At 42.8% G+C, this 26021-nt stretch overlaps 1 protein-coding gene across 1 annotated transcript in view; it reads right to left on the bottom strand.

Annotated features, from left to right (window-relative positions):
• The window catches only part of LOC110508655 (protein kinase C-binding protein NELL2a), an 81579-nt gene that overhangs the window by 7841 nt on the left and 47717 nt on the right, over nucleotides 1–26021 (bottom strand). The window contains exons 14-15 of the mRNA XM_021589385.3: nucleotides 16346–16468; nucleotides 15924–16019 (exon numbers count right to left, since the gene is read on the bottom strand). Coding sequence (XP_021445060.1) covers nucleotides 15924–16019; nucleotides 16346–16468 — 219 coding nt within the window. The remainder of the gene's footprint in view (nucleotides 1–15923; nucleotides 16020–16345; nucleotides 16469–26021) is intronic.

The following is a 26021-nucleotide window of genomic DNA, read 5'->3' as shown; positions in this document are numbered from 1 at the left end:
GATGCATTATCAGAGTCCCTCATTATGATAATTGCCCTGTACTATCAGTGACCTTCCCATTCAATTCCCCCAGAGTCCAGACAGAATAGAACACATCAGGATCCCCTGGAGGGCCCAGGTCAGGCCTCCTCGTCCCCTCATCCACTCCTTCCCTCCATTCTCCTTTCCTTTCCTCTCTGCTCGTCCCCTTACTCCCCTCCCCTTTCGTCTCCTCTCCCTTCCTCTCCTCTTGTCCTCTCCCTCTGCCACAGCAGTAATAGGATTAAGATCTATTGGCTAATGAGCATTCACCCGTTTAAAATAATTTAACCAGCAGAAATGTTGTGGATATTAGGCACTTATCAGGGATAATTCACCCAAATTACATATTGGTTTCCTTACACTGTAAGCAGTCTATGGACAATGTTTGACAGCAATCCAGGATTTTGGTTTACTTTGTCTCCAAATGCTTATGTTTTAGGATTTGTGGCAAACATCTCATCCAAGTCTTGGTACATGTTATCCATGTATCCAAATCCATGTGTCCAAATCTTCAAAAAGTATCTAAAATTGATTGTGAAACTCAACAGTCACTTACAGTGCATTTGGATAGTATTCTGACCCCTTGACTCTTTCCATATTTTGTTACATTACAGATTTATTCTAAAATGTATTATATTCCTCTACAGACAATACCCCATAATAACAAAGCAAAAACAGGTTTAGACATTTAAGCAAATGTATAACAAATAAAAAGCTTTAATATTACATTTACATAAGTATTCCGACTATTTACTCTGTACTTTTTTGAAGCACCTTTGGCAGCTATTATAGCCTCGGGTCTTCTTGGTTATGACACTTCAAGCTTGATACACCTGTATTTGGGGAGTTTCTCCCATTCTTCTCTGCAGATCCTCTCAAGTTCTGTCAGGTTGGTTGAGGAGCGTCGCGGCACAGCTATTATCAGGTCTCTCCAGAGATGTTCGGGTGGGTTCAGGTCTAGGCTCTGGCTCGGCCACTCAAGGACAGAGACCTGTCCCGAAGCCACTCCCGCATTGTCTTGGCTGTGTGCTTAGGGCCGTTGTCCTGTTGGAAGGTGAACCTTCATCCTGTCTGAGGTCCAAAGGGCTCTGGAGCAGGTTTTAATCAAGGATCTCTCTGTACTTTGCTCTGTTCATCTTTCCATCGATCATGACTAGTCTCCCAGACCCTGTGGCTGTAAAACATCCCCACAGCATGATGATGCTGCCACCACCATGCTTCACCATAGGGATGGTGCCAGGTTTCCTCCAGACGTGACACTTGGCATTCAGGCCAAAGAATTCAATCTTGGTTTCACCAGACCAGATAATCTTGTTTCTCATGGTCTGAGTCCTTTAGGTGCCTTTTGGAAAACTCCAAGCGGACTGTCATGTGCCTTTTACTGAGGAGTGGCTTTCGTCTGGCCACTCTACAATAAAGGCCCGATTGGTGGAGTGCTGCAGAGATGGTCGTGCTTCTGGAAGGTTCTCCCATCCCCACAGAGGAGGTCTGGAGCTCTGTCAGAATGACCCCTCTCCCCCGATTGCGCACTTTGGCCGGGCGGCCAGCTCTAGGAAGAGTCCTGGTTGTTCCAAACTTCTTTCATTTTAAGAATGATGGAGGCCACTGTGTTCTTGGGGACCTTCAATGCTGCAGAAATGCTTTGGTACCCTTCCCCAGATCTGTGCCTCGACACAATGCTGTCTCGGATGTTCTACCGACAATTCCTTCGACCTCATGGCTTGGTTATATAGACAGGTGCGTGCCTTTCCAAATCATGTCCAATCAATTGAATTTACCACAGGATGACTCCAATCAAGTTGTAGAAACATCTCAAGGATAATGGAAACAGGATGCACCTGAGTCTCATAGCAAAGGGTCTGAATACTTACAGTGCCTTGCGAAAGTATTCGGCCCCCTTGAACTTTGCGACCTTTTGCCACATTTCAGGCTTCAAACATAAAGATATAAAACTGTATTTTTTTGTGAAGAATCAACAACAAGTGGGACACAATCATGAAGTGGAACGACATTTATTGGATATTTCAAACTTTTTTAACAAATCAAAAACTGAAAATTTGGGCGTGCAAAATTATTCAGCCCCTTTACTTTCAGTGCAGCAAACTCTCTCCAGAAGTTCAGTGAGGATCTCTGAATGATCCAATGTTGACCTAAATGACTAATGATGATAAATACAATCCACCTGTGTGTAATCAAGTCTCCGTATAAATGCACCTGCACTGTGATAGTCTCAGAGGTCTGTTAAAAGCGCAGAGAGCATCATGAAGAACAAGGAACACACCAGGCAGGTCCGAGATACTGTTGTGAAGAAGTTTAAAGCCGGATTTGGATACAAAAAGATTTCCCAAGCTTTAAACATCCCAAGGAGCACTGTGCAAGCGATAATATTGAAATGGAAGGAGTATCAGACCACTGCAAATCTACCAAGACCTGGCCGTCCCTCTAAACTTTCAGCTCATACAAGGAGAAGACTGATCAGAGATGCAGCCAAGAGGCCCATGATCACTCTGGATGAACTGCAGAGATCTACAGCTGAGGTGGGAGACTCTGTCCATAGGACAACAATCAGTCGTATATTGCACAAATCTGGCCTTTATGGAAGAGTGGCAAAAAGAAAGCCATTTCTTAAAGATATCCATAAAAAGTGTAGTTTAAAGTTTGCCACAAGCCACCTGGGAGACACACCAAACATGTGGAAGAAGGTGTTCTGGTCAGATGAAACCAAAATTGAACTTTTTGGCAACAATGCAAAACGTTACGTTTGGCGTAAAAGCAACACAGCTCATCACACTGAACACACCATCCCCACTGTCAAACATGGTGGTGGCAGCATCATGGTTTGGGCCTGCTTTTCTTCAGCAGGGACAGGGAAGATGGTTCAAATTGATGGGAAGATGGATGGAGCCAAATACAGGACCATTCTGGAAGAAAACCTGATGGAGTCTGCAAAAGACCTGAGACTGGGACGGAGATTTGTCTTCCAACAAGACAATGATCCAAAACATAAAGCAAAATCTACAATGGAATGGTTCAAAAATAAACATATCCAGGTGTTAGAATGGCCAAGTCAAAGTCACAAATGTTCTCCATCCAACCTCACTGAGCTCGAGCTGTTTTGCAAGGAGGAATGGGAAAAAATGTCAGTCTCTCGATGTTCAAAACTGATAGAGACATACCCTAAGCGACTTACAGCTGTAATCGCAGCAAAAGGTGGCGCTACAAAGTATTAACTTAAGGGGGCTGAATAATTTTGCACGCCCAATTTTTCAGTTTTTGATTTGTTATTAAAAAAGTTTGAAATATCCAATAAATGTCATTCCACTTCACGATTGTGTCCCACTTGTTGTTGATTCTCCACAAAAAAAATACAGTTTTATATCTTTATGTTTGAAGCCTGAAATGTGGCAAAAGGTCGCAAAGTTCAAGGGGGCCGAATACTTTCGCAAGGCAATGTAATTATAATGTTGATGAGTGATGATAAATAAGGTTGTTTATTCAGAAGTGCTTTATAGACAAAAAGGAGAGCATGTTGTTCTCATCTCATGGACAGCGAAGTCCAACCCACAATTGGGCATGTCCCAGTCCTTGTGATCAAAAAATCTTGAAGTGTGGATTCCGTGGTGAGTTCTGTAGCTAGCACCCATAATAAACCTAAGCGCGCAATTTTATTGTACTTTTATTTAACTAGGCAAGTCAGTTAAGAACAAATTCTTATTTTCAATGACGGCCTAGAACGACAGATTTGTACCTTGTCAGCTTGGGGGTTTGAACTTGCAACCTTCCGGTTACTAGTCCAACGCTCTAACCACTAGGCTACCCTACCGCTCCAAAATGATAAGTAGCATCCAGCAGTTTCAGTGTGGATGCCGTAGCATGCATGTAGATAATATCCCCACAATCTATAACAGACATAAAAGTAGCTTGAGGATCAGCAAGGTGGAGATGTTGTTTCCTACCTTCACCACCTGGGGGCGGCCCATCAGGAAGTCCAGGACCCAATTGCACAGGGTGGGGTTGAGACCCATGGCCTCAAGCTTAATGATGAGCTTGGCGGGTACTATGGTGTTGAATGCTGAGCTGTTGTCAATGAACAGCCTTCTTACATAGATATTCCTCTTGTCCAGATGGGATAAGGCAGTGTGCAGTGTTTTGGCAATTGCATCATCTGTGGACCTATTGGGGCAGTACGCAAATTGAAGTGGGTCTAGGGTGATAGGTAAGGTGGAGGTGATATTATCCTTGACTAGTTACCTTTGCCTTCTTGGGTACAGGAACAATAGTGGCCATATTGAAGCTTGTGGGGACAGCAGACTGGGATAGGGAGAGATTGAATATGTCCGTAAACAAAACAGCCAGCTGGTTTGCGCATGCTCTGAGAACGTGGCTAGGGATGCCATGCGGGCAGGCAGCCTTGCAAGGGTTAACACGTTTAAAATGTCTTACTTCGGCCAGGGAGAAGAAGAGCCCACAGTCCGTGTTAGCGGGCCGCATCAGTGGCACTGTATTCTCCTCAAAGCGGGAAAATGTGTTTAGTTTTTCTGGAAGCAAGACAACGGTGTCTGTGACGTGGCTGGTTTTCTTTTTGTAGTCGGCGATTTTCTGTAGACCCTGCCATACACGTCTCGTGTCTGAGCTATTGAATTGCGACTCCACTTTGTCTCTACACTGACATTTCGCTTATTTGATTGCCTTGCGGAGGGAATAAGTACACTGTTTGTATTCGTCCATATTCCCAGTCACCTTTCCATGGTTAAATGTGGTGGTTCGCGCTTTCAATTTTGCGCAAATGCCGCCATCTGTCCACGGTTTCTGGTTAGGGTAGTTTTAATAGTCACAGTGGGTACAACATCTCCTATGCACTTCCTTAAACTCACTCACCGAATCAGCGTATAAATCAATATTATTCTCTGAGGCTACCTCCGGGCATGTCCCAGTCCGTGTGATCAAAACAATCTTGAAGTGTGGATTCCGATTGGTCAGACCAGTGTAGAATAGTCCTTAGCACGGGTACGTCTTGTTTGAGTTTCTGCCAATAGGAAGGGAGGAGCAAAATGGAGTCTTGGTCAGATTTGCCAAAAGGAGGGTGGGGGAGGGCCTTTTATGCATCATGGAAGTAGCAGGGATCCAGTTTTATGCCAGCGCTACAATCAATATGCTGATAGAATTTAGGTAGCCTTGTTCTCAAATGTGGTTTGTTAAAATCCCCAGCTACAATAAATGCAGCCTCAGGACATATGGTTTCCAGTTTGCATAAAGTCCATTGAAGTTCCTTGAGGGCCGTCGTGGTATCGGCTTGAGGGGGGTATATACATGGATGTGACAATACCCGAAGATAATTCCCTTGGGAGATAATACGGTCAGCATTTGATTTTCAGAGATTCTAGGTCAGGTGAACAAAAGGACTTGAGTTCCTGTATGTTGTTACAATTACACCATGAGTCGTTAATCATGAAACATACATCCCGCCCTTCTTCTTCCTGGAGAGATCTTTACTCCTGTCGGCACGATGCACTGAGAATCCCGGTGGCTGTACTGACTCCGACAACATATCACGATAGAGCCATGTTTCTGTGAAACATAGTAGGTTACAATCCCTGATGTCTCTCTGCAAAGCAACCCTAGCCCTAATTTTGTCTATCTTGTTATCTAGAGACTGGACATTAGCGAGTAATATACTCGGAAGCTTTGGGTGGTGTGCGAAAACTGCAAAATTCGCTATGAACTCATAGCGAGGCGGCACTCTCTGTCGGCGCCATCTTGGTTAGTGCCTGGTATGGCAACTGCTCATCCCCCGACCACAAGGCACTACAGAAGGTAGTGCGTACGGCCCAGTACATCACTGGGGCCAAGCTTCCTGCCGTCCAGGACCTCTACACCAGGCGGTGTCAGAGGAAGGCCCAAAAATTGTCAAAGACTCCAACCACCCTGGACATAGACTGTTCTCTCTGCTACCGCACGACAAGCGGTAACGGAGCACCATGTCTAGGGGGGGTGCTTTGCTGGTGACACTGTCAGTGATTTATTTAGAATTCAAGGCACACTTCATGCATCAGCATGGCTACCACAGCATTCTGCAGCGATACGCCATTCCATCTGGTTTGTGCTTAGTGGGACTTTCATTTGTTTTTCAACAGGACAATAACCCAAAACACCTCCAGGCTGTGTAAGTGCTATTTGACCAAGAAGGAGAGCGACGGCGTGCTGCGTCAGATGACCTGGCCTCCACAATCACCTGACCTAACCCAATTGAGATGGTTTGGGATGAGTTGGACTGCAGAGTGAAGGAAAAGCATCCAACAAGTGCTCAGGATATGTGGAACTCCTTCAAGACTGTTGGAAAAGCATTCCAGATGAAGCTGGTTGAGAGAATGCCAAGAGTGTGCAAAGCTGTCAAGGCAAAGGTTGGCTACTTTGAAGAATCTCAAATATAAAATATATATTTTGATTTGTTTGACACTTTTTTGGTTACTACATGATTTCATGTGTGTTATTTCATAGTTTTGATGTCTTCACTATTATTCTACAATGTAGAAAATAGTTTTAAAAAATAAACCATTGAATCAGTAGATTTGTCCAACCGTTTGACTGGTTCTGTATATAAAATGAATAAATATACAGTGAAAAACAAATAACGATCACTAAATTAAAATGGTTATATACAGGGAGTACCAGAACCGAATAGATGCGAAGGGGTACGAGGTAATTGAGGTTGCTTTGTACATATAGGTAGGAGTAAAGTGACTAGACAACATGATAGATAATAGACAGTAGTAGCAGCGTATGTGGTGAGTGTGAAAGTGTGTGTGTGGCATTAGTATGCATGTGTTACGAGTATGTAGTGTGTGTGTGTTTCGCTGTCAGTGTAAGTCTGTGTGAGTTTGGGGTAGAGTCCAGTGTGTGTGCATAGAGTCAGTGCCTTCCTCTGACAGCACTTGGTATGGAGCTCCTGGATGGTAGGAAGCTCGGCCCCTGTGATGTACTAGGTGGTACTCACCACTGTAGCGCCTTGCCTTGCAGTTGCCGTACCAAGCGGTGATGCAGGCAGTCAAGATGCTCTCAATGGTGCAGCTGTAGAACTTTGAGGATCTGAGGGCCCATGCCAAATCTTTTCAGCCTCCTGAGTGGGAAGAGGCACTGTTGTACCTTCTTCACAGCGATGTGGGTTTGTGTGCACCATGTTAATTCCTTAGTGATGTGGACGCCGTGGAACTTGGATCTCTTCACACGCTCCAATACGGGCCCCATCAATGTGGATGGGGGTGTGCTCGGCCCTCCGTTTCCTGTAGTCCATAATCAGCTCCTTTGTCTTGCTGACGTTGAAGTCCAGTGTAATGATTCCGTAAAACAGAGTATGCTACAGTCCCTTATGTCTCAAGCTTGTCTACATTATTGTCCAGGGACTGAACGTTTGCGAGTACTATACTTGGAAGCGGTGGGTTGTTTGCTCGCTGCCTGACTAGAACCACACTTCCCCTCCCTTTTCTCTGGCGTCAACATCTGGGTGTAGCACCCAGGATGAATGGGGCTGCCTCGGGATGTCCAAACAAAGGATCCAGATCAGGGAAGTAAAATTTCTGGTCGAATTTCTCGAGTGACCTCCGAACTAATGTCCAAACATTATTTTTGGTTGTAGGACATAATACTTAACATTCTGAGCAAATAATTTAAGAAATAACACAAAAAAAAAGCTAACTACAGCACCTTGCCACTATAATGAATACTCAGGGAGAAAGAAAGTGGAGATTCACACGCAGAGCGCGGCAGGTGGTTATTTCACCTTTGCAGAAGGCAAGACTCTTGGTCACAGGCAGGCAATGGTCATACACAGGTAGGCAAACAGGCAGGTGAATCAGAACTAGGACTGAAAGCTATAACTGATTCTCACAAACGAGCTAGGAAAAGGCTTAGTAGAGTTAAAATGAACAATACCTCACAAAGGCACAAACAGAATGAACTGAACTAAATAAGGAGCTGATGAGACCAGATGAGTAACTAAACACAGGTGACATCAATGAACAAAAATGAAAGACAGGGCTACGTTCAAGAACACAACAAAACAGAACACACGGTTGACTAAGAAAATAAATGCAGACCCTTACAGCCACCTTGTCACCTAAAATCATATGGTAACACCAAAAATAATAACCAGCCTTGAAATTAATCATATTCTCTCGTCTCTCAGTCATAAAGTGAAATCTCTCATGATCTTTGATGCCAGTGTATTTCCGTTGACAGAGCTTGGCATGCTTTGAAATAGAGAAGCGGCATGTGGTCTCAAGCCAGGATGGGGAAGGGGGAAAAAATAATCTATTGAAATTATATTTTCTCCAATCTAACTGTATGAAATTGTTCAAAGAAAGATGGAGTTACTATTTATAACCAACCTAGAGGGAATGCAGTTCTAAATATACACAAATTGAACTATTTTCAGCGTATATTCATTCAAACTGTTCTGTTGCTATGCCTAAATGCCCTGCAATGGTGACAGGAGGTCACGTTTTCAATTAAACGTTTCACCCTCTAATTCCTTTATGTGACACCACAGCTGTCGATCACAATTACAACAAAGCACTTCCGAGGCCTTTGTAAAATTGATGGTGGGTCTAAATATACCTTCTCAAACGACTGCTTCCTGTCACGTCTGAATTAGACTTATCACGAATGCACGGCACATGCGTAAATTCCCCCTTACATTCTACAATTCTTAATTTATTTTTTTACGAATTTGCAAACATTTAAAAAAAACTGTTTTAGCTTCGTCATTATGGAGTATTGTGTGTAGATTGATGAGGAAAACATTTTATTTAATCAATTCATAATAAGGCTGTAACATAACTAAATATGGAAAGGATCTCATCACAGTATCTCTGTGCATTCAAATTGCCATTGATAAAATACAGTTGTGTTTGTTGTCCGTATTTTATGCATTCCCATACTATAAACCCACCACCACAGGGCACTCGGTTCACAACATTGACATCAGCAAACCACTCGCCCACACGACGCCAAACACGTGGTCTGCAGGTTGTGAGGCCGGTTGGACATACTGTCAAACCTTTAACTGCAGTGGGCTAAATCAATGTCACACTGTGTTTCTTTGTAGTCTTAAACAAATCAACTTTGAAACAAAAGTACACACCTCACACATATGGTTATGGGCTTAAAAAAGACACCTGTACCATGTCAGATATAGAGTTTAAATGTATTCAATATTACACTTCATATACATCACAGAATACTTCAATTTAAAAATAAAAGGAAATCTATGTTAGACATAGAAACACCCTAGTAATTATTTTTTTGTATGTTCATTAATTATAAAATTGTGATAAATATGAATAACATTCCACCCATGAGGCCACTAGAGGGCTCTTTGGTCATTCGACTGCAGGAGAGGGCTACATAAACATTTATTTTTAGCAAAGATTTGCCTACATTTGCAATTTTGTGATGGGAGCTCTGGATTTGCTGTGCTGCATATTTTAAACAGAAATAGCAAAGATGTGCTTTGGAAATAGCAACTTGGATTAAATATGATGTTCGCCTTTCTGTGCTTTGTATAACCTACTACTGAATATGGTGCAAATGTATGCTCAGATATGTCACCATCATATGTGAAGAAGCATGATGATTTTCGGCACCTGAACAGGTAAAATCATTTGGTCACTGGGCATTTAATGAGTTAGATTTAGCCCTTTTTCAATCAGACATGTGGATATAAGGATATCTATTGAAGACATTCAGTATTTAAAAAACATATACATAAATGATCAGGTTACTAAAGATATGATACATTTCTGAAAATATGTAAGCGGGTGCACGCGCATCAGGTGTGTGTCTTGAACATATCTCACCTCAGATATCTCTCTGGACTCATACGGTAGCAGGGAGATTTCTGAACTCCAGAGTGGACGCATGTAGAAACTGTCCCATTAAGGAGAATATCCTAGCTCTGTATATGAAAGTAAGGACATGAGTATCTGGAGCATGTCTATCTATATATTTCTGGATATCTAACATGTTATTAAATATATCCCCTGATAAGACCGTTTGAGCCCAGTGAAAAGTAATTATACAACCAAAAAATACCAAAGAGCCCTTTACTCGTTCAAACAGCCGACCAAAGCAGCCTGGTACCGACCTTCACTAAACTTTTTAACCAGATACAATGCTATTTTACAGTAAATGTGTTAACTGACAAGGTAAAAATCTGTCATTCTGCCCATGAACAAGGCACTGTTCCTAGGCCGTCATTGTAAATAAGAATATGTTCTTAACTGACATGCCTAGTTAAATAAAGGTTAAATAAATACAAAATATAAATGGGTTGGTTGATTAGCAACAAAACTGATGTGTGCGCAACAACGGGGAAAAACGACGGGGATGGCTCAGATTGTTGTTAACATGTAAACTATATTTAGTCTACAATGTTTTCAAAAAACAGAACTAAAGTTCCACAATGAGCACTCAAATACATATTTACAGCTGTTGGTTAACTAGCTAGCTAGCAGATGTTAGTCATATTTGCATAGATGCGACATCAGTCAAAACACCTCAAAACGAGACATGGTATCAAGAACAAGATCAAATGAGCTGAAATGAGCCACTTACGATTCCCCACATGGAAGTTTCTTGTCATTCTTGCTAACTACCTCGCCGCTTTGAAGCGTGCACATCGTTTTCATGACATTGTCAGCTAACTCAACATGTACGCCACTGACGCAAATGACTGATGGATTGGCTGAAAGAATTGGCCAAAATAAGAAGATTGTGGAAGCAGTTATGTTAGACTTCAGTGCAGCTTTTGACATTTTCGATCTTAGAAAATACCTTATGGCTTCACATCCTCTGCCATATTGTGGATTGAGAGTTACCTATCTAACAGAACACAGAGGGTGTTCTTTAATAGAAGCCTCTCCAACATAATCCAGGTAGAATCAGAAATTCCTAATGTAAACCAGGTAGAGTCTTGGCCCCTTACTTTTTTTACTAATGACCTACCACTAGCATTGAGTAAAGCCTGTGTGTCTACGTACACTGATGAATTGACATTATACACATCAGCTACCACAGCAAGTAAAATCACTGCAACACTAGTATTACGGTAGTCCTAAATATATCAAAAACTAAAAGCATAGTATTTAGGACAAATTATTCGCTAAACCCTAATCCTCATTGTTACCGGCTTTGGTTTTCAAGGTTGGTTCTATTCAGGTGTGGACACACACTGATTGGAATCATTCTCATTGGTCAGGATGTATTGCACCTGTCGCCTCATTAGTCAGTCGTTAGTCTCACCTGTTGAGGAGACTAAACTGCTTAGTGTAACACAAGATTGTAAACTGACAGTCAAAACATTTTTGATGTAACAGTAACTAAGATGGGAAGTGGTCTGTCCGTGATAAAGACTTGCTCTGCTTTCTTGACATCACAATCAACAAAACATGTCCTACAGGCCTTAGTTTTAACACACCTGGACTACTGCCCAGTTAAATGGCCAAGTGCCACAAAGAAGGACATAGGCAAATTACAGTTGGCCCAGAACAGAGCAGTGTACACAGAGGGCTAATTTAAATAACATGCATGTCAATCTCTCCTGGCTCAAAGTAGAGGACTTCATCACTTTTTGTCTTTGTGAGAGGTATCAACGTGTTGAAAGCGCCGAACTGTCTGTTCAAACAGCTAACACACAGCTGAGACATACATTCCCCACAAGACTTGCCACCAGGGGTCTCTTAACAGTCCCCAAGTCCAGAACAGACTCTGGGAAACACAGTACTACATAGAGCCATGTGTACATGGAACACCTCACGGCACAAAGTGGACAGTGAAGAGACACACACGCACTAAAACACATTTTATACTGTAAATTTATAGTAATGGAGCAATGCCAATACAACATGGTAGAGAATGAACAGTGAGTCACTTGGAAACAGGAGAAGTATGGCGAAGTGAAGTAATAATCATTGTGATTAAAAAACCACTAGATCAACTGGGCCGCATATATATGAGAGAGAGAGAGAGAGAGACCTCATGGGGGCTGTTGAGGGAGGAAAAGCAATCACTGCAATACTATTCAAACACTCACTCCCTACTTCAGACTATGTAAGGAAACAGTTATGTGAATAGAAGAGAGCATTTCGCTACACTCACATTAAAATTTGCTAACCATGTGTATGTGTGACAAATAAAATTTGATTTGACAAGATGTCTCCTCCAGCTACCGTCCGTCCGTCCGTCCGTCCGTCTGTCCTCCATGTTAATGAGGTCTGTAGTAACAAACTGTTTGTCTGCATCCGTCCACCCATCCACCCTCCTGGTCGATGTGTCAGAGTGACCCCTGGGCTCCGGCTCTTCTGCTGTCTGGTTTGTAACAGAACTGTGCTGTATCCTCTCTGCTCTTTCTCTAGTCAGGCAACCACTCTCATTTAATAGAGCCTAAAAAAAGCCTAAAATATGAAGTTACCTGAGAATGTTGAAAGGTTCATCAAGCATGTTTAAGACCTTCCGGACCTTTCTTAAATGTAGAAAGGCGAGTATGTAAATCTGAGTATGTAACTACTGTAATAGTACAAAAATAACGAGCCTTGAATAGTTACAAGCTTTTCTAAGCTTTCCACCAGGTTGTTCTCCATATTTCAAGCAGAGTTGTTTCTAAAGCACATCAATAACATCTAACACAAGCCCCTTTCTTTATCTTGGTCCTCGAAGAACAATTTTAGTGTAAAGATGAGTCACAAACATAGGGAGTGAGACAACACCAAGATCACTCTTGTTTTGGCTGCTTTCATTGTCTTATTGTAACCACAGATAACTGCCGCCAAGGGCAACAACGGGTTGCCATTAGCGACTGAAGGCACAGTGGGCTATCAGAGTGGAGGAAAAAAACAAACAATAAAGCATAACAAGCTTGGAATGGCTTTGAATATAAAGGGAGACGATAATGAGCTAAAAACTAAATAAATATGTAGTGTGTGTGTGTGTGTGTGTATGCATATCTTCGCTCTGTGTTTTAGGACCTCACTCTCAGCTGTCACAGGCAGGTAGCTTGCCACTGTTCTGGAGGCAGTGTGTGTCCGGTTCTAAAAGCAGCAGGCAGGGTTGGTTGGGGGAGTGGGCCGTTGTGAAAGCTTTTCCATGTTGGATGGATGGAGCTCTCTCTCTCTCTTTCTCTCTACTCATAAGCACATGAGCACTGACTCCTCCAGTCCATCCACTGACTGCATGGTGAGGTCTCTGCAGAGGCCTCCAGAGGTTGCCTGGTTGCCCAAACTCCTTGCTCTAGCCAAACGCTGCGTCACGCCCATGGACGTTAGTTTCTTCTCCTCAATGAGTCTGGATCTGAGTACCACCAAACTATTCCAGAACCCGATGGGTTTCATACGTGGGTAAAGCAGCGTTTACAAAATGTGTCATTGGTGGGGCCTCCCAAGTGGCGCGTAACTATAGACCCGGGTTTAATCCCAGGCTGTGTCGCAGCCGGCCGCGACTGGGAACCCCATGAGGCGGCGCACAATTGGCCCAGCATCATCCGGGTTAGGGGAGGGTTTGGCCGGCCGGGATGTCCTTGTCACATCACACTCTAGCCACTCCTTGTGGCGGGCCGGGCGCATGCACGCCGACTTCGGTCGCCAGTTGTACGGTGTTTCCTCCGACACATTGCTGCGGCTTGGCAGTGTCGTGTTTTGGAGGACGCATGGCTCTCGACCTTTGCCTCTCCCGAGTCCATACGGGAGTTGCAGCGATGGGACAAGACTGTAACCACCAATTGGATACCACAAAAAAGGGTGTAAAAAAGAATGCGTCATTGGCTTTGATACTCTGATTGGTTAGAGATGATCCAATCGCTGATGTTTTGTGCAACATCCCTAATTTTGACGTCACCACAAATTACTTCAACTATGGCGTCTCAGACTGAAGTATGTCGTGAACATAGAGCAGCGGAAGAATTCAGTTTGAGTCGTCAGGCAACTCCAGAGGTGGCTCCTACTATTTGTTGAGGGCACAATAGGCACGTGAGGACAGGAGCTGTCACAAGCCTGACGGGGCTGGAGACAGAGTGGAAAGGAGGAGAAGACTCTCAGAGGGGAAAGGAGGAGAGAAACAGATGCAGAGGTGGTGACAAAAGCCTTGTCACCTGAGGCACCCTCTCTGGGAATCTGTTTGAGTGTGTGTGTGTGAATTAAAATCAACGTTGATGATTAACTGTTGGGAAGGAAGGAGCCCAAAATTAACAGAGGCCTGAGCTCCCCATCATCATCATTACTGTTTTCCCTCATTCTGTGATTAGATTGACAAAGTCACTCTGCACCACAACTATTTGTTTGTCACTAATTAGGCTTTAAGAATTCTGTTCTAAACTGTTCTATTAAACAGAAAATACATCCTCACAATTCCATGTCAACTGCTACTCACTATTGCTAGATCTACAGAACAGAAAATTGCAGATTCTACAGAGAAAACCTAGTGAAGGCAAAGCCCAGACTAGTGAAGGTAATGAAATGGTTGAGGGCTCTGGCCATATCATTACTAGGGTACATGGTCATCAGAGCTGGTCTACTGCAGAGAGCAGGTGGAGTGATAAGAGATCGTGGTTATTATGTTCATAACACCAGCCAGCTTTCTAGCCTTCCCTTCAGCTGTCCTCAGCATCACAAAACAGGACAGAACAGCACCTTGAGAAAAGTAATTTGCTTTAAGACAGGCAGTAAAAGGGTACGCCTCATAAAGGTCCTTTATGTGCAATCAATACCTGCACCAATGAGTAGGCAGCGGCTCAGCAGATCTCGGTTTCTGTTCTGTCTGCCCTGTCTGGGAGCCTAAAGACAGTCTCAAACTGTAAGGGCCCTGTTTTTTTTTGTTAGCTTTCCATGTTGCCTTGTCCTGACAGCTATTCTCTATGTACACTAGGCTGAGAGCAAATCATCTGTTGTATAGATCAGGGATAAGGAGTGTTAAACTGCTACATGAGCATGTCAACGCCGTTTCAACCTCTCCCCATGATGCTCACATACACACCACCGCAGATGGAAATATATACAAAAAACAGATTACAAAAGATAGACATCAATATAGGATGAGTTTGATGCATAGTGGTAAATCTACAGTATAATGCTTGATGCACTATAATGCACAGTGAATCAGTGTTTGTGTGCTATTGTCATTTGAAAGTGAGAAAGTTTAAAGCCCTGTAAAAGAAAATGCCATACTGAATAATATCTGGCGATATTAATAACAGATTACTATCTTATTAGTCACCACAGAACAGAATACATAGGTAATGAAGGAGGATGAACAGGGGAATGGGGAAACTAAGAGCCATGTATTTATGGATAACGGTTCTGGAGAAACTGAAGACCACATGCCATTTTTACTGTCAGAGTAAATAAAGACAGTCACTAAGTACAGTCAGGGCCAGGTCAACACTTAAAATGGACAACAGTCTCATTTGATTGTCTCAGTCAAATGTATTCCAATTGAACACAAGACATTGGTTTTATTTTAAACAAGGATGCAGATGACTTAATGGGCTCTTTCTGGTATGTCTAGAGAATGAAATAAACTCTTGCACCAAAGTGATGATAACACTGAAAGTATCCTCTTAAGATTTTATTTTCAGCAAGAGTGACTACTTTAACACTTATTTTTCTTAACTTCTTAAAGCATCGTTGGTTAAGGGCTTGTAAGTAAGCATTTCACTGCAAGGTCTATTTGTTGTATTCGGCGCATGTAACTAACATTTGATTTGGTTTGATTTGATTTAAAAAATCATATTTGATCCTTTGAAATGCAAATCAAAGTAAACAACTCCACACCTCACCTCTTCCCTCATACTTTTTATTCTGTAGTCTTGATGCAGTGTTTAAATCAGAGGACTGCCGACTGGACAAAGGAAGTCTTACCTGTCTCACACCTCTTCCCTGTGAAGCCTAGCTGGCAGATGCAGTTATTAGGGGAGATGCAGGTTCCTCCATTCTGGCACAGGCCATCACACATCGCTAGAGGAAGAACACAGGTACCACGAAGTCAGTATTCAACATTAATTTAGGTCGATTAACATTTTATTTAGGCCTAGAAAAAAAGGGTTACAAAAAGGTTTCTTCAGCTGTCCCCATAGGATAACCATTTTTGGTTCCGGGTAAAACCATTTTGGGTTCCATGTAGAACCCTCTGTAGAAAGAATTCTACCGGGAACCAAAAGTGTTCTATCTGGAACCAAAAAGGGTTCTCCTATGGGGACAGCTGAAGAAACCTTTAAGGTACTAGAATGAAAAATGACCCTATCTGTACTGTATCTGTGTGGGTCTGGTCAGTAGGATCTCACCTTTGCAGATGGTACCGTTGCCAGTGTATCCCGGCTTACAAGAGCAGCTGTGTCCCCCCACCGTATTGAAACAGAGGGCATTCTGGGCGCAGCTGTGCAGTCCGCTCACACACTCATCATGCTCTGGAACAGCAAAACAAACACAGATCAATCATACCATAACAGCACCTTTAAGACCTAAACTAAACTTCACCTTACACAGGTCAATCATACCATAACAGCACCTTTAAGACCTGAACTAAACTTCACCTTACACAGGTCAATCATACCATAACAGCACCTTTAAGACCTGAACTAAACTTCACCTTACACAGGTCAATCACACCTTAGCCGCAGGAAGCAGAGAGAGGCAGACACACACTATCATCAGTACCAAGCAGAACACAGGGAGATCTTTATCCCAGACACACAGGAATACATCCATTCTGTGTGGACCGTTCCAGAGGGTTCAATTTTATTGGTCGCATACACATATTTAGCAATGTTATTGTGGGTGTAGCGAACTACTACTTTGTGATAAGTATTTGCTTACTATGTACAACTTAAGGAAGTTTTTTACTGAACATTTGGTGTTATGTTGTGACCTTCCAAAAATGACTGGAAACTTCCTGTGTACCTTTTTATAGAAGCAAAACAAAACTTCAGTTATGACTCAGTATCTAGAATGACACAAAAAGTCAGGTCCCAAAGGACCTAAACCTGCCATTGGTTATCAAACTATCCAACTCATTTTGGCAGAATAATTATAGTCCTATGGTGCATAACATTGTATTGCTTATCTCTGGGTAACACTTCTACCATTTGTGTTAGTGGATTTTCTGGGCCATCCTAAGCCTGGCATCAAGTCCTCTTTGCTGTGCTCACACATGTTCATACACCAACCGACTAGCTCTCAGGAGTCTTACTAAACAATAACAATAAAGTATAGTATTAATATATTGTGCTTTTCTCCTAATTAGTGGAAGTATTTTTTCTGTAGTTGTTGGAGTTCTATTGTTTAATACAGCAAAAATAAAACGTCCTTCAAACTGAACATCTTACTATCTGAGAACAAGGATGTATCTGAATGAGAATGCGTGCCACGGGAGAGACCTAAGCTACATCCATTTCATTGTAATCATCCCATCCATTACATTTCGTGAACCGTATCAGGCTCAAACAAATTGAAAGTGATGTGGTGTTGAGATTCTCCTTTGAGGGTACGATGTCTATATGACAGAGTCAAGAACATGGAGGAACACTGGTCCTGCTGCTCTATCACACCTGCTGATGTCCTGCATTAAAACCTCCCCACTGAGGCAGCATATAGGATGTGTCCCAAATGGCACCCTTTTCCCTACAAAGTGCACTACTTTTGACCAGAACCCTATGGGACCTGGTCAAAAGTAGTGCACTTTATAGGGAACAGGGTGTCGTATGAGATGCAGATAGCATATAAAACTAACAGAAGGGGAGAGTAAAAACAGAGAGATTTGCCCAAGGTCACATCTGTCTATGCCTGCCGGGCAGGGGAGTTGTATGCCATCACTCTGAATCGACAGGATGGAGAAATTGGCAGACTAGGTGCGTGTGTGTGTGTCTGCAAAGAGGTTATCCTTTGTGTGTGTGTGTGTGTGCGCGCGTGCGCGTACAGTACATGTGTCTGCGTGCGTCCATCTGTGTATGTGTGTGCCTTTGCGTCCTGTGTAGGGGTTTTTCTTCTTGACTAGTGCTGCTCATGCTGCAGACAGATAAACAATCAATTATGTACAGGCTGTCACTAGGGAGCCCTCTGTAGCGTGCTACAGCAGACTGACTGACTGGAGCCTCAGCCCAGCCTGGAGCCAACTCCGCCTTTGTCCAACAATTTGACCGACACACTGTAACTAAAACTGCATTAGGCCATGGTAATACAGTCACTGTATCAGTTAATACAGTCACTGCATCTAGAACTACTTATAAACTCATGGAGAACGCACTGATCTTTATGCAAAATGGAGACATTCTGGGTCTTCACAGGCATATCATAATAACAGTTCTAACTGTGAAGGCTGTGTTGAAAAAGCAGTGTCTGTTTTCCATCTTTGGGAGAGTATCAACGTCATCATAGGATGCAATATCTGAAATAAAGGGAGATGTAATAGAGTGGGAACAAAGCATGAAAGGATGGGGAGGAGACGGGGGTCAAGGCCCACTGTTTTTCCATAATCCTCTATGTCTGCCAGGCCCTTTGACTTCACACAGTGGAAGTTATCCTTTCTAATCCCCACTGCCCCACCTCCGCCCTCCCTTCAAATCCACCTCCGCCCTCCCTTCAAATCCACCTCCGCCCTCCCTTCAAATCCACCTCAGCCCTCCCTTCAAATCCACCTCCGCCCTCCCTTCATATCCACCTCCGCCCTCCCTTCATATCCACCTCCGCCCTCCCTTCAAATCCACCTCCGCCCTCCCTTCAAATCCACCTCCGCCCTCCCTTCAAATCCACCTCCGCCCTCCCTTCAAATCCACCTCCGCCCTCCCTTCAAATCCACCTCCGCCCTCCCTTCAAATCCACCTCCGCCCTCCCTTCAAATCCACCTCCGCCCTCCCTTCAAATCCACCTCCGCCCTCCCTTTCACCTTCCCTCCCTCCCTCCTTTCCTACTGCCTCTGAGACCAAGGTCGGATTGGTTATCATCAGATAAGAGCGGGGTCACACACCTCACATCTCACCACACACACCTCAGGACAGCAGCCCTCTAATAACATTCAAAGGCAACCCATCTCTAGGAGTGAGGAGCACACCCCAGGCACTTTCCTTCAAGATCAAGGCTAAAATGATAGTCAGAGAGCAGGGGAAAGTTGGGTTGCTCCTTTCTGTCCTGACTCTATTCGACATTGACCAGCTGGGATGTTAAATAGTGACCCCTTTCACTGTGGGGTGTTTTATGTAAATACCATGTTCACTTGAACCCAGAACCTCATGATGTTACTATAGAAAATATCTCTGGGTTTAGCCTTTTAATTCAGAATTACTGTTAGAGTTACTCAATTAAATAATTGTATTCTATCTTAAATCACTATGCGGACTAGTACAGATACATGCACTTATGGAAAAGCAATATAATTAGGCTACCTGTGCATTATTTCTGCTGAGGTTTGCAATCTAGTAATTGCTTGAATCCACAGAGAATAATAAAGATCCTCATATTGAATGAGTTATTCTAATGGACATGGGAGATATTATATTTTGTGTTTTGTTGAGCTGGTGCTATATTTCCTATCTAAGCCACTTGGGGAATAGCCCATTCCCTCTGGACCCTGTTCAAACAGAAACAGATGTTTGATTGCTATTAATAATGAATAGAACCCCATGGCTAGCTTAGCACAGGGCCCCTATCGCTAACATATCACAGTGCAACAGGAATAGGCGAGATGGCATACTCTGGAAATAAACATTGAATCTTGTCGGAGGCAGTGCCTTGTGTATGTGCTCTAATAAGATTGTGTCGGTTTGATTTGATCTAGCCACATATGGGTCCATCGGACAAGTTTTGAATTAAGTACAATTTAACCATAATTTATCTTTTTAATATCAGATAAGAGGTGGAGTGTGGCTCTATATGAGCGATTCTATATCATGCGCTGAGGCAATGATTGTGAATATACACTGATAGTCCAATAACTCAGAGAGAGATTACGACAGTAATTTGACTAAGGTGTAGCAGGCAGAAAGTCATTACATCAGGCCCCCTGAATACGCCTCGGTTTAATCAGGATGCATAACAGAGGTGTGCATGGCTCTGACTTGAAGGCATTTTAATAAGATTCTATGTCAAATACAGAGACACAACTTAATCCAGTGGGCTGCAGTATTAATCTTCATTGTAAATCGGTGAAACTAATGGGTTGCAGGATAGGAGACAAATGAATAGGAGACTGCATCCGGCTCTAAGATGCATAGAAATATAACTGAGTGGAATGTAATTCAGGGTGTGTCTAAGGAGAACTAACACTAGAGAAAAAGACTGAGTACGCAAGGTGTGTCTTTTCTTCACTGAATAAATTAGAAAACAAAAAAGTGTGAGATGAGTGAGAATTCTCATGATTATTCCTTCTGAAACATTCCTAAAATACCTACTGACAGCCTCACCACCTCCATTCACATATCCTCTTTTGTTTCCTGTTCCCATCAACAAGGGGAAACCCACCATGGGCATAGTTGTGGCAGTCAGGAAATGTAAAAAATCTGCTGTGTTGTTGCATTGTCTTGGTGGGTCTTACAGACTCTTACTGCTTTAATTCAAACCCAGAAGCTCAGAGGGGAGGGAGGGGGGAGGAAAGCAGCGTTGCAGCAGGCCCGAATCCTTTCTCTGGCTATGTCCTAAATGCACCATATTCCCTATATAGTGCACTACTTTTGGCCAGAGCCCTATGGGCCCTCCCTATGGGCCCTGGTCAAAAGTAGTGCACTATATAGAGAATAGTGTGCCATTTGGGATGCAACCCCTCTTTCTGGCATGTCTCAGCCAGGCAGGCTGCTCCTTTACTCTGCATTCTACCTCCTCTCCTCCGTGCTGAGTTAGTTTGAATTAGTGGTAATTGCTTTTTTAATTACAGAAGAGGAAATGTTTTGTGTCCCCAACAGAGACGACACACACAGGGATCTACTTAGCCTCATAACTCGCACTGTAATGCACTCACAGCGAACATGACGACCATGCTACATACTGTATCTATGGGTATACCATTGAGTCATCTTTACAACTGGAAGGAGACATGGGCTTGCTGTTCAGTAACAATATTAGTCATGACGTTAATTTAAATATTTGATTTCTTTCTTTATCTTTGTGATATTGTTTATTGTGAAGAGTAAGACTGATTAAAATGACTAATTGAACAATGGTTGTTCGTCAACAGTTTGTGGGTCATCAAGAAGTCAGGGCCATAATCAAATGATCTTCATTAAAGCCTGAGTGTAGTCACAAAGGTCTACTCAAGTTCAAGTAGTGTATTTGCTATTTATCTATTCAAGGTCTGCACCTACATATGACATCCACGGTAAAAACATGGACTATAGAAGAAATTGTAAGCTTTTTAGCTGCAGTATCATTCTCTTCTTATAACCACAAACTTTATTGATGCAGACTTAGTAAATCTTTCCCGAAGTCTGTTTCTTCAACTCACTACCTGAAACAATCTAAGGGAACACAACTCTGCCTCCCAAGTGGGTGAGCCTATACCTTCTAAGGGAACACAACTCTGCCTCCCAAGTGGGTGAGCCTATACCTTCTAAGGGAACACAACTCTGCCTCCCAAGTGGGTGAGCCTATACCTTCTAAGGGAACACAACTCTGCCTCCCAAGTGGGTGAGCCTATACCTTCTAAGGGAACACAACTCTAAGGGTAGCTCTACAGAAAAAGAGTGCTTGTGTCAGTAGTAACTGTGTCACCATGTGGCATTTCAATCTGGTGTGAGGAGAACTGGCTGACCTGAACATGGAGGGCTACAGTACTGCTGACAGAGAAACAGAACAGGGGAGAACAGAGGAGAAGAAAGACGAGGAATCTTGCTTGCAGTCTTTTTATATTGAACAAATATTTTATTTTATTTTATTTATTTCACCTTTATTTAACCAGGTAGACAAGTTGAGAACAAGTTCTCATTTACAATAACTACCTGGCCAAGGTAAAGCAAAGCAGTTCGACACACACAACAGAGTTACACATAGAGTAAAATAAACATACAGTCAATAATACAGTAGAAAAATAAGTCTATATACAATGTGAGCAAGTGAGGTGAGAGAAGGGAGGTAAAGGCAAAAAAAGTAAAACACTGGAATGGTTGATTTGCAGTGGAAGAATGTACAGAGTAGAGATAGAAATAATGGGTGCAAAGGAGCAAAATAAATAAATACAGTAGGGAAAGAGGTAGTTGTTTGGGCTAAATTATAGATGGGCTATGTACAGGTGCAGTAATCTGTGAGCTGCTCTGACAGCTGGTGCTTAAAGCTAGTGAGGGAGATAAGTGTTTCCAGTTTCAGAGATTTTTGTAGTTCGTTTCAGTCATTGGCAGCAGAGAACTGGAAGGAGAGGCGGCCAAAGGAAGAATTGGTTTTGGGGGTGACCAGAGAGATATACCAGCTGGAGCGCGTGCTACAGGTGGGTGCTGCTATGGTGACCAGCGAGCTGAGATAAGGGGGGACTTTACCTAGCAGGGTCTTGTAGATGACCTGGAGCCAGTGGGTTTGGCGACGAGTATGAAGCGAGGGCCAGCCAACGAGAGCGTACAGGTTGCAGTGGTGGGTAGTATATGGGGCTTTGGTGACAAAACGGATGGCACTGTGATAGACTGCATCCCAATTTATTGAGTAGGGTATTGGAGGCTATAAATATATGGAAAGTGTTGGTTCCATCTGTCATGAGCTGAAATAAAAGATCCCAGAAATGTTCCATACGCACAAAAAGCTTATTTATCTCAAATCTTGTGCACAAATTAGTTTACATCCGTGTTGGAAAGCATTTCCCCTTTGCCAAGATAATCCATCCACTTGACAGGTATGGCATAGGTCACTCAAAAATGTGCAGTTTTGTCACACAACACAATGCCACAGATGTCACAAGTTGAGGGAGCGTGCAATTGGCATGCTGTCTGCAGGAATGTCCACCAGAGATGAATTTAATAATAATTTCTCTACCATAAGCCACCTCCAATGTCGTTTTAGAGAATTTGGCGTAGAGTATGTCCAACTGGCCTCACAACTGCAAACCACTTGCAACCACGCCAGCCCAGGACCTCCACATCCGGCTTCTTCATCTGCAGGATCATCTAAGACCAGCCACCTGGACCGCTGATGGAAATGAGGAGTATTTCTGTCTGTAATAAAGCCCTTTTGTGGGGGAAAAACTCATTCTGATTTGCTGGGCCTGGCTCCCCAATGGGTGGGCCTGGCTCCCAAGTGGGTGAGCTTATACCTTCCCAAGCCAACCCATGGCTGTGCCCTTGCCCAATCCTGTGACATCCATAGATTAGGGCCAAATTATTTTTTATTGGAATTGACTGATTTCCTTACATGAACTGTAACTCAGTAAAATCGTGGAAATTGATGCATGTTGCGTTTATATTGTTGTTCAGTATAGATCGACTTGGCTGCCTCTTCTCCCTCCCCACTCTGTCACACGCACGCCCTGCCTGCCCTAATTTGTTCAACTGATATAGCGCTGTCAAAGAATCTCAAAGCGATTCAAGTCACATGCGACAAGTCACATGATCCGAATACAACAGGTGTAGACCTTACAATGAAATGCTTACTTACGAGCCCCTAACCACCAATGCAGTTTAAAAAAATACAGATAAGAATAAGAGATAACAGTAACAAGTAATTAAATAGCAGCAGTGAAATAACAATAGCGAGACAATATACAGGGGGGTACTGATACAGAGTCAATGTGCGGGTGCACTGGTTATTTGAGGTTGTATGTACAAGTTGGCAGTTTACAAACACTTAGGTTGGAGTCATTAAAACAAATTTTTCTTGTTAACAACATATAGTTTTTGCAAGTTGGTTAGGACATCGTCTTTGTGCATGGTCTACCTTCAAACTCAGTGCCTCTTTGCTTGACATCATGGGAAAATCAAAAGAAATCAGCCAAGACCTCATAAAAAATGTTTTGACCTCCACAAGTCTGGTTCATCCTAGGGAGCAATTTCCAAACACCTGAAGGTACCACGTTCATCTGTACAAACAATAGTACACAAGTATAAAAACCATGGGACCACGCAGCCGTCATATTGCTCAGGAAGTAGACGCGTTCTGTCTCCTAGAAATGAACGTAGTTTGCTGCGAAAAGTGCAAATCAATCCCAGAACAACAGCAAAGGACCTTGTGAAGATGCTGGAGGAAACAGGTACAAAAGTATCTACATCCACAGTAAAAACAAGTCCTATATCAACCTAATCTGAAAGGCCGCTGAGCAAGGAAGAAGCCACTGCTCCAAAACCGCAATAAAAAAGCCAGACTACGGTTTGCAACTGCACATGGGGACAAAGATTGTACTATTTGGAGAAATGTCCTCTGGTCTGATGAAACAAAAATAAAACTGTTTGGCCATAATGACCATCGTTATGTTTGGAGGAAAAAGGGGGAGGCTTGCAAGCCGAAGAACACCATCCCAACCGTGAAGCATGGAGGTGGCAGCATCATGTTGTGGGGGTGCTTTGCTGCAGGAGGGACTGGTGCACTTCACAAAATAGATGGCATCATGAGGATGGACAATATATCCATATAATTTAAGCAACATCTCAAGACATCAGTCAAGAAGTTAAAGCCTGGTCGCAAATGGGTCTTCCAAATGGATATTGACCCCAAGCACACTTCCAAAGTTGTGGCAAAATGGCTTAAGGACAAATAAGTCAAGGTATTGGAGTGGCCATCACAAAGCCCTGACCTCAATCCTATTGAACATTTGTGGGCAGAACTGAAAAAAGTGTGTGCGAGCAAGGAGGCCTACAAACCTGACTCCGTTACACCAGCTCTGTCAGGAAGAATAGGCCAAAATTCACCCAACTTATTGTGGGAAGCTTGATGAAGTCTCCCGAAACATTTAACCCAAGTCATACTATTTAAAGGCAATGCTACCAATTACTAATTGAGTGTATGTAAACTTCTGACCAACTGGGAATGTGATGAAAGAAATAAAAGCTGAAATAAATCAATCTCTCTACTATTATTCTGACATTTCACATTCTTAAAATAAAGTGGTTATCCTAACTGTCCTAAATCCTAAATGTCAGGAATTGTGAAAAACTGAGTTTAAATGTATTTGGCCAAGGTGTATGTAAAATTCCGATTTCAACTGTAGCTGAATAAAATAGAAAGGATATTTTCTCCAAAAGATTTCTGGGAGTACACACGTGGCTATTCTGTGTTGAGTGGTTAACAAAGAAACAGGTCCACCTATACGCTTCATTTAGAGTTATTTATACAACTTGGAAAATTATATGGATATAATTGGGCTATATGTTTAGATTTTTTTATACATTCTAAGGCTGCATCATGTGACTAATGATGATTTGTTTTAAAGTTGCATGGAAGGCATGAGCTCTGCTTTGTTTTTGTGGAGGCTGCACACATTTCCTCTGTCTCTCATTAAAAATTTGACAAGCACTTGATAATCCCTTGAATTTGAGGTGGCATCCCCTTTGTGTGGCCGTAATGCCCTCTAAAAAAATGCATGCCTTTTGCGGCCAGTGTCCGTTGTACCCTTGGGCTGAATATAATAATTATAATTCCCTTCTCCCGGCTGCGTGCTTCGAAGCACCTCTCACTCACATGGCTCTCTCAGATATCTCAATTCTTATTAGCCAATGCCCGTCACGTGATCGGGTCCTTCTCATAGCCATCTCAGGTCCTCTCACAAGCTAGAAGTGAAGACAAACACATTGTCCTAATTTAATTCCGAGGCGCATATTCAAGATGATGGAAGAACTGGCTACCCAAAACGTTTGACCCAAGTTAAACAATTGAAAGGCAATGCTACCAAATACTAAATTGAGTGAATGTAAACTTCTGACCCACTGGGAATGTGATGAAAGAAATACAACTGTACATGGCTATGCAGTGTTTGAAGTGATTTCATCACATGATGATAGTTCTGGAAATGTTTTAAAAAGGCTCACAAGCATGAGTCACAATTGTGGGCACACACTGACACACACA

The sequence above is a fragment of the Oncorhynchus mykiss genome, chromosome 1 (assembly GCF_057628025.1).
Source record: "Oncorhynchus mykiss isolate SJ-2025 chromosome 1, ASM5762802v1, whole genome shotgun sequence".
NCBI lineage: Eukaryota > Metazoa > Chordata > Actinopteri > Salmoniformes > Salmonidae > Oncorhynchus > Oncorhynchus mykiss.
The sequence above is the reverse complement of the archived record's forward strand: the minus strand, read 5'-3'. Positions and strand labels throughout refer to the sequence as shown.